The sequence below is a fragment of the Macaca fascicularis genome, chromosome 8 (assembly GCF_037993035.2).
Source record: "Macaca fascicularis isolate 582-1 chromosome 8, T2T-MFA8v1.1".
Taxonomy (NCBI): domain Eukaryota; kingdom Metazoa; phylum Chordata; class Mammalia; order Primates; family Cercopithecidae; genus Macaca; species Macaca fascicularis.
In genome coordinates, this window is record NC_088382.1 from 102,572,105 (window position 1) to 102,585,293 (window position 13,189).

A 13,189-nucleotide genomic window follows, 5' to 3' on the forward strand; every position below is an offset into this window, starting at 1 on the left:
TTTCATTGGCATTTTGATAGAGATTGCATTGAATTTGTAGTTTGCTTTGGGTAATATAAACAATTTAGCAATACTGATTTTTCCAATAAAAGAACATGGAATATTTTTCCTTTTTTTTGTGTGTGTTCTCTTCAAATTTTTATCATAGTTTTATAGCTTTCATTATAGAAATATTTAGCTTCTTTGCTTAAGTTTATTCCTAGGTATTTTGTTTTATTTGCAGTTATTGCAAATGGGATTACTTTCTCGATTTTTTTTTTTCGGACTCTTTGCTGTTGGCATATGGAAATCCTGCTGATTTTTGTATGTTGATTTTGTACAAAAATCAACTCTTGCAACTATACTTAAATTGCTTATTAGTTTTAATAGTTTCTCATAAAGTCTTTTGTTTTTTCCAAATAGAAGACCATATCATATGCAAACAAGGGTAATTTGATTTCTTCCTTTCCATTTTGGATGTCCTTTATTTCTTTCTTTTATCTGATTGCTCTATTTATGACTTCCAGTACTACGTTGAATAACAGTAGTGGAAAGTGAGCAGTCTTGTCTTGTTCCAGATCTTAGAGAAAGGGCTTTCAGTTTTATCATCCCCATTCGTATGATACTAGCTGTGGGTCTATCATATACAGTTTTTATTATGTTGAGGTATGTTCTTTCTATACCCAGTTTTTTTGAGGGGTTTTTTATCATGAAGAGATGTTAAATTCTTATCAAATGCTTTTTCACCATTAATGAAATGTTTATACAGTTTTTGTCCTTCATTCTGTTGATATGATGTATCACATTGTTTGATTTGTGTATGTTCAATCATCCTTGCACCCCTGGGATAAATCCCACTTGCTCATGGTGAATAATATTTTAATGTGTTGTTGGACTTTGGTTTACCAAAATTTGGTTGAGGATTTTTGCATCAATGTTCATCAGGGATACTGGCCTGTAGTTTTCTTTTTTAAATGTGTTCTTGTCTGCTTTTGGTATTACAGTAATACTGGCCTTGTAAAATCAGTTTGAAAGCATTCCTTTCTCCTCTATTGTTTGGAAGTTTGAGTAGGATTGGTATTATTTCCTCTTCAAATGTTTGGTAGAATCCAGCAATGAAGCCATCGGGTTCTGGGCTTTTCCTTGTTGAAAGATGTATTATGGCTTTGATCTCATTACTTGTTATTGTTCTATTCAGGTTTTGGATTTCTTCATGGTTCAATCTTAGTGAGTTGTATGAGTCTAGGAATTTATCCGTTTCCTCTAGGTTAACTAATTTATTGGCATTCAGTTACCCAAAGTAGCTTCTACTTTTTTTTTTCTCTGAAATATCACTTGTGATGCCTCCTTTTTCATCTCTGATGACATGTGCCCCAAGTCCACTGGTTCTGAGTCCAGCACAACACGAGGACTTGCCAAGGAATTGCAGTCCTTGTGGCCTAGACTGCCTTTCACATTTATCTAGGATCCCAGAGACTTTTAGTCCATGGTGATGGGGCTTGCTAAAACTCAGGTTCGTACCACCAGGATAGAAGACTTGCCTCTGGCTAGGACTAGTCTAAATGCTCCCTCTGTGGGCACTAGCTAAGTTCTTCCCTGTGTGGCTTTCCACTGTGACAGGGCAGCACTGAGTTCCAATGCAAATTCCCACAATCACTGCACTCTCCCTCCTGCAAATGCACAGATTCTCTCTCAACACCACATGGCCAATGGTGAAGTATGGGAAAGGGGTGGTGTAGGTGACTCAAGATTGTCTTTCAAATTCTCTTCAGTGCCTCTTTCCTTAATATGATGTTAAAGCCAGGTACCGGTTCACCTGTTTTTTGCTTCTTATGAAGGTGCTTTTTTGTATGGATAGTTGTTCAGTTTGGTCTTCCTGGGGGGGAATGATCACTAGAGGATTCTGTTCAGCCATTTTGCTCATGAGGCTAATTTCTTATATACAGCCTATATGTAAGTAATTTTATACAATTTCAGTGTGAAAATCTGTCCTTCAATTAGTGTATTTAGGTGTTCACATTTAATAAAACTATTGATATGTTTTCATTAAGGTCTAACATTTTATTGTTTGTTTTTCTTTGTTCCCTTGATTTTGTTGCTCTTTCATTTTCCTTCTTTCTGGATTACTTGAACACTTTTTAGCATTCCATTTAAATTATGTATTGTGATTTTGACTCTGGATCAATGTTTTAATGGTTGCCCTAGAAATTATAAAATATATACCTAACTTTCCAGACTAACTCAAATCAATTTTTATTCAATTTCCTATTTTTAAATATATTCTAAATTATGTTCAAAATTTTAACATTTTAAAAACTTTAGTAATCCAATACATTTCACATTTTAATGTAATGGAAATAAGAAGTGCATTCATTTTTAGTGTTGGTTTTCCTAATTATTATTTATATCATTTGACTTTGCTGTGCTCATTTAAGAGCAGCTTCAACATTTGTCATTGTTATGGAAGTTTTATCCAGACAGTAGATTTTTTTAAATAATTCAAGCACTTAAATGTCTACATATAAAGAATTATATAAGTGAATATACTATTGTAGCATAGGTGTTTTTGATAATTAAATGCCAGGCAAGATATTGGTGTCTCTGCTTGATGCATATTCTTATTATAGCCTAATAGTTTTGCTATAAAAAGTGAAAGGTACATGCATAGTTAGGAGGATTATTATACCCTGGTTGCTGACATTTTATATTAATAATAAAAACTGCAGGCTCTATGTGCCTGTGATTCTGTTGCAGAATAAAATTTCCTATTGCTCTTCTCATGTTGTGATCAGTTTAATTGAAGAGTATCCTGAAATTGCTTGATCTATAATAAGATACCTATCATACTTAACTATTTATTTCTATCAATAATTTTTTCCCAATAGTGTGTGACCAAAACAAAGCACAGAAATGAGTATTACATTCAGGTTGATAACTAATGTGTAAATGAAACAGGTCAAGTGCCTGTTAATCCAACCCTTGTGTAAAAGACAAATAATAAACAAACAAAAATTGTTCAATTTATCAGGTGATAAAAAGCACTAAAAGGAATACACTTGTCAACGGGAAGACAATGATAGCAAGATATGTATTGTTTTAGATATGGCAGTCAAAGAAGTACTCCTTAATAAGATTTCATTTGATCTTATACTCGAATGGAGTTACGAAAGAAGTCATGTGGGTAGATGATAGAAACAATTTCAATATTGGAAATATCAAAGTGCAAAGATCCAAAGACCACTAATTCCCAGAAGGAGTTTAACAGATCAGTTTACTTAAAAAAATAAATTCCTAATGGCAGACTCAGTGATCCAGAACAGACCCTGTGTTCATTTCCCAATTTTTGAATACATGGGCTCAAATGATAATGGAAATAGGATCTCCAGCTTGGCTCCCCAATATGTGATCTAACAGCTATTTTGTTAGTGAGTGTGAGGTAGAACTATTACTCCCTTTCTTTACTAAAAAAGAAAAGGAAATGTATACTCCTGGGGAAATTTCAGAGGTTGACTATATGATGAAAAACTTTATATATGCAGTCACACTGATTATTTTCACTTGCCTGTTTATTTCCTCACTGTGATTCATTATATCATGGAAACCAACTGAGTACTACTGAAAATTTAAAATTATAGTAGAATTTTCTTAGTGTACCAGAATGACAAAGTCCCTAGCACATGTAACTAGTTAATTAACTAACCAAGCCAATGCATTTTTCTCAGACCTGATCACAGATACTGCAAGAGGCTGTCTGTCCTTACTGGAAAGGACAGCAGTATACTTACAGTCCTACTGCAGAAGTAGGTAAACTCCACATCTCAGTGTTAAAAACATGATTCACAGAGATTTTAACTGCTTCACAACCACACAGTATATCACAATGACAATGATATGATGTAAGTCTTGGAGAAGCCTTGGAAGGTGTCTGAGACACCTCATTCAGATATATACATAAGAGAGACAATAATAAACATTCTTTTAAAAGAGGTTTGCTACCTAAATCTAATTTATGGAGGTCTGCATGTTGGAATTGTCTCCCAGAATTAAAGATTAACTTGCCACACCCTATTTACCATTACCATCACCAGCAAGCACGGTGCATAGGCTCAACTTCTTAAAAAAACAAAAACAACACTCACATTACTTGATTATGTCACACATCCATACTTATGATACAACACTCTTCTACTAGGTATATGTTGCAGGGAAACTTGTAAACCGATGAACAGACATGTCTAAAAATATTCATAGAAGCATTGTTCATAACAGCATTCATAGAAAAAAAACCAAGAATAATCAATAACTGTCCAAAACCCGGAGACTGGAAGAAAAATACCAGTATATAGAAACAATGGAATGCCATAAAGCATAGAAAATGAATGAACTATATCAACAGCCATCAACAAGAATAAAACTCTAAAACATGATATTCAGTAAAAGCAAATTTTGTAACAATATACACAACATGATTTCATTTATATAAAGATCATCTATATAAACTGACAAAACTAAGTGATAGATTTCTGGCACAAATTTAAGTGGCAAGTACTTAAATATAATTAATACAAAATTAATATTGTGGTTATCTCTCGGAAAGATGGAGGGCATTGCAATTATGATGGAGTACATAAAAGGCTTCTCAGCTATTGGTGTATTTTCAATGTTTAACTTGGATGATGGATACATGGTTGTTCATGTTCTTGTTTTTTAAACCTATAGTACCTATTTTATCTATGTAGGGGACCTGAAAAGCTCCTAGAGTTGAGTAGAGCATGGAACAATAAAAGGCTCTCCAGTAGATTGCTGTGACAGATACTCTATCTCTTGGAGTCTATGACATAGTAGAATCAGTGGAATCTGAAGTACTGTTAGCTAACTGAGACACAGAAGCTACCCTTCAGCAGGTCTGAATAAAAGAAAAGTGTCAGTCTCCAGGCTTTTGGAACAGTGCCATACCCCCTTCGGCAAGTAGCAGCTGCTAAGAAACAACTCCTGGATTGCTACCAAAAGGATGGAGAACTGACTACCTTGTCATGAGACTCAGGAATCATCTGGCCTGAGCTACCAGTCATGAACTGGAGGTTATCTAGTTCAATAAACTACAAGATTAGGTACACAATTTTAACATTAAAAATGTTTGTAGATAGACCTTTATCATATTCTCACACCAGCTAGAAATAGACTGCTATGGTATTAGAGCAATCATTGAAGATGGACCCAAAGGACAACAAAAAAGGGAAATTGTCCCAGTGGCCAAAGTTTGAGTAGTGTATTTTGTTCAGTTTATCTGGAAACAGAGGTAACCTAAGAAAAGATACAATGCTAGTTCTCCTGAATTGAAAGCTGAGCCAGCCACCTAGGCAGTCTGAATTCTACATACCTGTGCGCAAACTAGTAAAATGCGCAATCATAGTGTTGGCTGAGGTAATTTGTGCTGATTATCAAGATCCGTTGAAATGGTTTGTTAATACATAGCACATGCCAAAAGGAATATGGGAAGAGGTAAGGAAATTCCTGGGACAACTCAAGTATGACTTCAACCAATCATAAAATTTAATACCATTTAAAAATTTTTAAAGGCAAAGACCCTCAGCAAACTAAGATTCTTGAACTGAGATTCAAACTAAGAATATCTAAAATGAATACTGAAGGGAAGTCATGAGTTACAACTATTATGACCAACTAGAGAATTGAGAATGATAGCCTGAACCTGTATTTCTTTGCTTGCTCCTAGAATGTAACACTCATCTTCCCCATACAACCAATTCCCCTGTAAAGTCTCCATTATCAAAATTTTAAAAACACTTCTTCCTCTTCCTTTAGGCCAAATCACAACATAATAAAAGGAAGACTACTAACACGGTGAAACCCCATCTCTACTAAAAATTAAAAAAAAAAAAAGAATTAGCCGAGCGTGGTGGCGGGTGCCGAGATGGCGCCACTGCACTCCAGCCTGGGAGACAGAGCGAGACTCCGCCTCAAAAAGAACAACAGCAGCAAAAAAAATCCTAGACTTAGTGAACAGCAGCTCAAGCTTGTTTGGGATGTATGTTTGGGTAGCTGTGGAGGATGCTGGAGACATTCTTAGATCATTTTCAGAATTATTTTCATTGTAAATGACAGAAATCCATCTTGAAATAACTTGAAAATGGGAGAGAAAGAGATTGAGATTGATTGATTCCAAAAGACAAGGGAAAAGGAAAATTTGTGTAGGGATTGACATAAGTTGAAATTTTGACACTGAAGGACTTTCTCTTTCTACCATCATTTCTATTTCTTGTTTTTCTCTGGAATCATGGCTATTTCCATCTGTGGCTCACATCCTATAAAACTAAGACGAAAGTGGAATAGATACTTCAGCCTGGGATCATTTTAAACATCGTTCTCAGGCCCTAAAAGATTACCTTTGTGAATGGTTTCTTCCAATTACATAAGACTAACATTCACTTAACAACGTGTGTATAGCCACCAATTCAAGCAAATTTAACAAACCAAACTAGTGCTTCTCTGTGTCCTCCTGTTAAATATGGTTTAAAAATATATACTTGAAAACTCAAGGTACATAATCAACAGAATTTCCTGCTTCAAGTCTTAAACAGGGATTATGAGTATTAACTAAAAGGAAAGTCGTCATTAAAAAATAAACATTAATATAAAAGAATTTTCAAATTATTTCTGGAGTTTTTGATAGCAAAGATGGTAGCACAGAAATTCACAATTTTTACTTGCATATACTATGCAGACAATCTGTAGTGTCAGCAGTTTAAACAAAATACTTTAAAAGCCATTTTAAGTTATAATTTCTAATTAGTAAATATCATCTGTGTTAAAAGTTCCTTTGCTTATATATTCACTAAGAATAAAACATGTTTAACTCTGGCATTAGTGCTGTCCCTGTAAAAAACACACACACACACACATATTTAAGTGCATACAAAGAGATCTACGAAAACATATATTAATATTGATAGATATAAAAACATATTTAATAAAAATAATAACTGTTTAAATACCTTATAGTTATCATTTACCATTCCTCATATTATACTATTTTAGGGATGGATACAGTCATTCATATGTTCTAAAAAGTTATCTATGCCAGACATTATTTCATATTTAAAGCAATCATTTTAACTATGACATGGTTTTTCATGGGAGCGTCCTTAGTTTAATTAAAAAAAAAAAAAATAGATTACTTTACTGCTTTTGGCTTTTTGCTGTTCAATTCCTTACCCTTGCCCAGAAACAAGACTATATCTTTGCCCTTTGTTGATATTGCTGCTCAAGCTCATTATCACGTGAATATCTGGTTATTGTGTTATAAATGTTCATTTTCTAGAAGCTCACTGTTTGTTTCTTTGTCAACAGTCGACTTTACACTAGCCACACTCATTATCATCATGTGGCAGTACTGCTCTTCCTCTGCCTTTGCTGCTTTAAAAATTAATGCACTGTTATTTCTGAATACTGCATAAGCTGCTTATGAGTACATTATGCTATCAAGCAAGCACATGCAGAAAAGCTTCCTAAACTGTTATTCTTTCAATGAAAATACAGCTGGTTCTGCTTCAAAGGCACATCTTTTCACCTGCAAATGGACTTGCTCCTGCACTTATTCCTCAATTCATTGTCTTTTATTTGTGTCTAGAAATCTTTAATTGCCTTTAATTAGAAAAAAGTAAATTCAGTGCTTTAATCTTGCAAATACATTCAATCATAATTCTGTCTGGGATGAATACCAAGTTCTATTCACTGTCTGATCTCTATAACAAAGATATATAATTTATTGTCCATTTATGTAGACCACACCAATTAAGATACAATAGAAAAGCGGAGAGATAAGAGTCAAAATATTTGAAAAGAAAAATTTGCAATCTAAATTTAATTACTCAAATGAATTATTGGAAGATGAGTTATTTACAGCATGCCAAAAATACTGGCAAATAATATTTGGTAATCAGCAATGAAGACTTTTATATTTCCTTCAACATTTTTAGAAAAAATCTCATCAAGTGTTTCAAATCCCTCCTCCCTTCGTCAAAAAGCAATACACTACTTGGAATCTTACTTTTCTTGTATTACCTAAATTACATATAAAAGTAATACAATTTGTTATATAAAGTAAATTTGCAACTGCCATATGAACACAATTTTTAGTTACTGTATTGCAAACTACAAATATCTAAAGAAGACTCATTACAAAACTGGAAGTCAATAGTCTTTTGTATGGAATCTTCTTTAAAAACTTTAGTAATTATGTCAGTAAACAAATGGCCTGCATTTTAATACCTTCAAGATGAATAAAATTACAAATGCTCACAGGAAAATAACTAAGTAAAACATTAACCAATCCAATTGATAAAATGAAAATAACTACAAAGCCAGAAATAATCCAGTAGATTACCATCAGCATAATGTACCTTTACATTTCATAAATCATGCAAAGGATGACAATTTTCTTAAAGAAAAAAAGCAAGTATTATCTACAAAAGCAAACCAACGCAAAAAGTAAAACTTTTCTCAAAATCATTTGGAGATATCCAGAATATAGAGAGCAGGCTGGTAAATTCATCATTGAAAATAAAAATCTTGTGCAAAATTTTCATTTTAATTTCGTTATAGAAACAGTTCAAACCAATGATAATTTTTCAATGCTTGGACATAACAGCTTGTCATACATTACCATTACAGAAAACATATCATCATTTAACACCACATTAAGTACTAAGAAACAAGCACTAAGCTTAGAGCTGCTAAAGATAAACCAAGTTGCTCATAAAATATAAATTAATTTCCAAGAAAATTCATATTAAAAATGCTAACCAAGCAACAAGTTATACATGGAGGGGAATTATAGTTAAATAGAAGATGTTACAAATAATATCAATCTTGAGTTTGCAATTAGTACACAAAATGTCCACAAACATTTAAGAAGTGGTTATATGCAAGGTACCCATGGGGATGTAGAGAAGTAAAAGAAAGACAAACAACAAAAAGAATAACAGGAATCTAAAATGCAAAATTAAGAGAAATTGAACAACATATTCCAGTAAATATTCAATTTAGTTAAACATACTGCTTACTATTTCAAGAAAAATGATAAAATACTTAAATTAATGTAAACAGTTTAGGTTAAACAAAGGGCATATAAAATTGTAATCAACTAAGAATTAGGACAGTTGCTTTATTGATTATTTAAATATTTATTAAGTACCTTCTCTGAACATCATTAGAGATGCCAAAAAAAATCAGATGGAGCTTCTGTCTTCAAGAATATTTAAATTCTAGTAAGTGTAATAAAAAAATCATATGTGAAAGATAGGAGAAAGTAATCACATTTAGAAGTTTAAAAATCCTTATTGTCTAGGTTAAATAAGGATTTTAATATACTTTATTAAGTCAACTATGAAAACTTTAGACTCTCCTCTCCCTTTCCCAAAAAAGGGAAAGAAAAGAAAAAAAGGAATGGAAAATGTTGAAAATTTAAAGAGTGAAAAAGAAAACACAGTCAAAAAGTTTCAAGAAAAAAGGTTAGAGTGGAGATTAGCAAAGGAAAAATCACTACAAATGAAAAATATAAATAAAAAAGTGAAAATATATCAATATTTTTCATTCATATTAAATTATATAGAATGAAATTTGCTTGCTTGAAAACAAAGATTCTCCAGCTATATTTAAAAATCAATTATATCATTAATTTATAGATTAAAATTAAGGCGTAAGAAAAATACCAGAATACTTAACAAAATAAAGGTATTTTACCAATATTAATATAAAACAAAAAGAACTCTAAACAGAAACTTCATAAGTGAAGTAGGCCAGACAAAGAAAGAAAATTACTGCATGATCTCTCTTATCTTTTCAATCTTAAAAAACAGATGTCAAATATCTAGAAAAAGAAAGTGGAATAGTGGTTACCAGAGTTTGAGGGAAGGGGAAAAGCAGAGATATAGGTCAAGGGTATAAAGTTGCAATTATGTAGGATGCATAAACTATAGATCTGATATATCACATGAAAACTACAGTTAATAATATTGTATTGTACACTGATAATTGCTGAGAGTAGATTTTAGGACTCACCACACACAGAAAAGGTACTATGTGAGATGATGCATATTTTAATTGGTTTGACTGTAGTAATCATCTACTGTGTGTGTGTATGTGTATGTATGTGTATGTGTATGTGTGTGTATACAGCAAAAGGTCATGTTGTACACCTTAAATATGTGCTATAAAAATTCTTAATTGGCTATATGTATTCCAAATATTTTTTATTTGTTTGCATGTCTTTTGTTCTTCAGAAATATATTTTTCTTTATGGAGTATACTTTTTATGTCTTATTTATGAAATAGATATATACTATATTTTGATACCAATTATCTCTATTTTCTGACTTCGATTGTAACTTCTTTGTTTATCCTTTAGTTATTTAGAAGAGTTATTTTTATTTATTTATTTTGTATTTCCGAAGCAATGGTAGAGATGGAAAAAAAGTGCACTAAAGGAGAGGGTTGGGTGAAGAAGGGGAAGTTACCTTTTTGCTTCTAACTAATTTCTAATTTACTACATTTGATTAAAAAATGAGTTATAGGATATTGATTCTTTATAACTTGGATACTTTCTTTGTGACTTAGTATGCAGGAAGGTAATTTTTTAGAAATACTCCATGTATCCTTGAAAAGAAAATCCTGCACCTAGAGCCTAATTTAAAATAGGTAAGCTTCCTGTGATCTTCCTGTGCTAAGTGAGCTTTACTAGTCCACCATTCTACTAAGGTAGTATCTCTTTGAGGGTCCAAGTATATTTGGGAGTCTCAGTTCCATCTACAAATCCTTATTTCCAGTCTTCCTTCATCCTTCTTTCACATATGACCTCTGGAGAATTCTCTTTCTTTTTTTCTGAATTCAGGTTTCCATATAAAAGGACATTTGTTCTACCTTATTTAGCACATTTTACAGAATTTTGAAGTTATCAAATTATTGCCAATAAGAGTCAACAGAATTAAAAGTTATAATATATATACAAAGGAATGATTTAATGGACTATAAAATCAAAAATGCTAATTATATAAAAGCATTCAGCCTAAAGAATATTTATTTTTTGTTTTATTAAATTAAAATTATAAGAGCACTGAAAAATCATAAATACATGAAGTTCATATCTTTACTGGCAAGCAGGACTGCATTTAATTTTGCTTCCATAAAACTCTATAAAGTCCTTCTTCACTCATATATTTCTGTGTATCATATGTATTAGAGAAAATGTATTTTCTTAATATGCATAATTGTGTTTTTATCTTAATTCATAGGAGTGTATCAAAGATAATTCATTGCTTACCAATTTGTTTTCTGTACTGATCAACAGGAAGTTTTATAGTAGAAGCATCTTTTCTACCCATCTTTGATCTCCAAAATGCCTGCTGAAAAGAAAATAATTATAATGAAATTTTTTTGAAAAATAGTATCTATAAAATTCTATAAAATTTATTTTATAAATAAATTTATTTTATTAAAAAATTCTTAAAAAGTTTATTCTATAAAATTCATTTTTAAAGCAATGGGTACAAATACCTTTGACTTATTTCCTTTAAATATTCATAAAGAAAATAAAATTCTTTTATATAAATCATCAACGATACAATTGCTGGCAATTAAATTTCTCAATCGTTTGTTTTTGGTAACATTCATCTTATCAAGTACTATCAGTGCTCAATTAAACCACATTGTTAGATAACATATCTGTAAATATGAAAATCATGTAGCATTTACTTAGATAGGTTGGGGATTTTGGCATGCTTTTGGCAACATGTTTATTTCCAAGTATATATATTTTGGATATATATACTTACTATGTTACATTAAAACTAAGGCTAAAGTTTGAATCTCAAGTATTTTGTATTTTATTTTTAAAAGCATGACATATACAACCAAAGTAAATGAATTTCAGTTCTAGTTCTGCCCCTCTTAATGTAAACAATAAAAACTACTATCATTTCTTAACATTTTCATGCTTATTACATTATATGCACTGTTCGATTTAATCTTCAACATGTTTTTATTGATATACAATAGTTGTACATATTTTGGGGGGATATACGTAATATTTTGATACCTGTATACAATGAGTAATTACCAATTCAGAAAAATTGGGATATCCATCACCTCATTTACATGTTCTTTTGTGTTGGGAGCAAAACAAATCTTCTATTCTAGGTATTCAGAAATATATAATAAATTATTGTTAATCATAATTTTCCTACTGTCCTACTGAATACTAGAAATTATTCCTTCTATCTAACTGTATTTTTGTATCCCTTAACCAACTTCTCTACCCTTCTACCCACTTCCCATCCCTGCCTCTGGTAGCCACTATTCTACTGTCTACCTCCATGAGATCTACTTTTTCAGCTCTCACAAATGAGTGAGAACACCCAATATTTGTCTTTCTGTGCGTGGCTTATTTCTCTTAAAATAATGACCTCCTCAGTTCCATCCATGTTGCTGCAAATGGCAGAGTTTCATTTTTATGGCTGAATACTATTCCATTGTGTATAGAGACCACATTTTTGCTATCCATTCATCTATTGATGGATGCCAAGGTTGCTTCCATATCTTAGTTATTGTGAATAATGCTGCAATAAACGTGAGAGTTCAGATATGTCTTCCACATACTGATTTCCTTTCTTTTGGATATATACTCAGGAGTAAGATACCTGGATCATATGGTAGTTTATTTTAGTTTATTGAGGAACCTCCATATTGTTTTCTATAATGGTGTACCAATTTACATCTTCACCCACAGTGTATGACCATTCCCTTTTTTCTTCACATCCCCACCAACACTTGTTATTTTTTGTCTTTCTGATAGTAGCCACGTAACTAGGATGAGATGATATCTCTCTGTGCTTTCAATTTGGATTTCCCTAATGATTAGTGATGTTGAGAATGTTTTTCATACACTTGTTGGCCATTTGTATCTTCTTTTGAGAAATGTCTATTCAGATCTTTTGCCCATTTTTAATTGAATTGTGTTTTGCCATTGAGTTGTTTGAGCTTGTTATATATTTTGGGTATTAATCCTTTGTCCGATGAATATTTTACAAAAACTTTCTCACATTTTGCAAGCTGTCTCTTCACTTTATCGATTGTTTTCTTTGCTGTGAAGCTTTCTAGCTTGATGTAATCCTATGTGTCTACTTTTTATTTTGTT

The 13,189-nt window shown here is 31.9% G+C and overlaps 1 protein-coding gene across 7 annotated transcripts in view; it reads right to left on the reverse strand.

The window, feature by feature from the left end:
• The window catches only part of TRIQK (triple QxxK/R motif containing), a 69,656-nt gene that overhangs the window by 14,320 nt on the left and 42,147 nt on the right, over positions 1-13,189 (reverse strand). For 4 of the 7 annotated variants that reach the window (XM_005563689.4, XM_005563683.4, XM_074000045.1 and 1 more), the window contains one exon: positions 11,318-11,399. In XM_005563689.4, the coding sequence (XP_005563746.1) occupies positions 11,318-11,378 (61 nt within the window). In that variant the 5' untranslated portion in view covers positions 11,379-11,399. The remainder of the gene's footprint in view (positions 1-11,317; positions 11,400-13,189) is intronic. The other 3 variants (XM_005563691.4, XM_005563684.4, XM_074000044.1) reach the window with 1 other exon arrangement.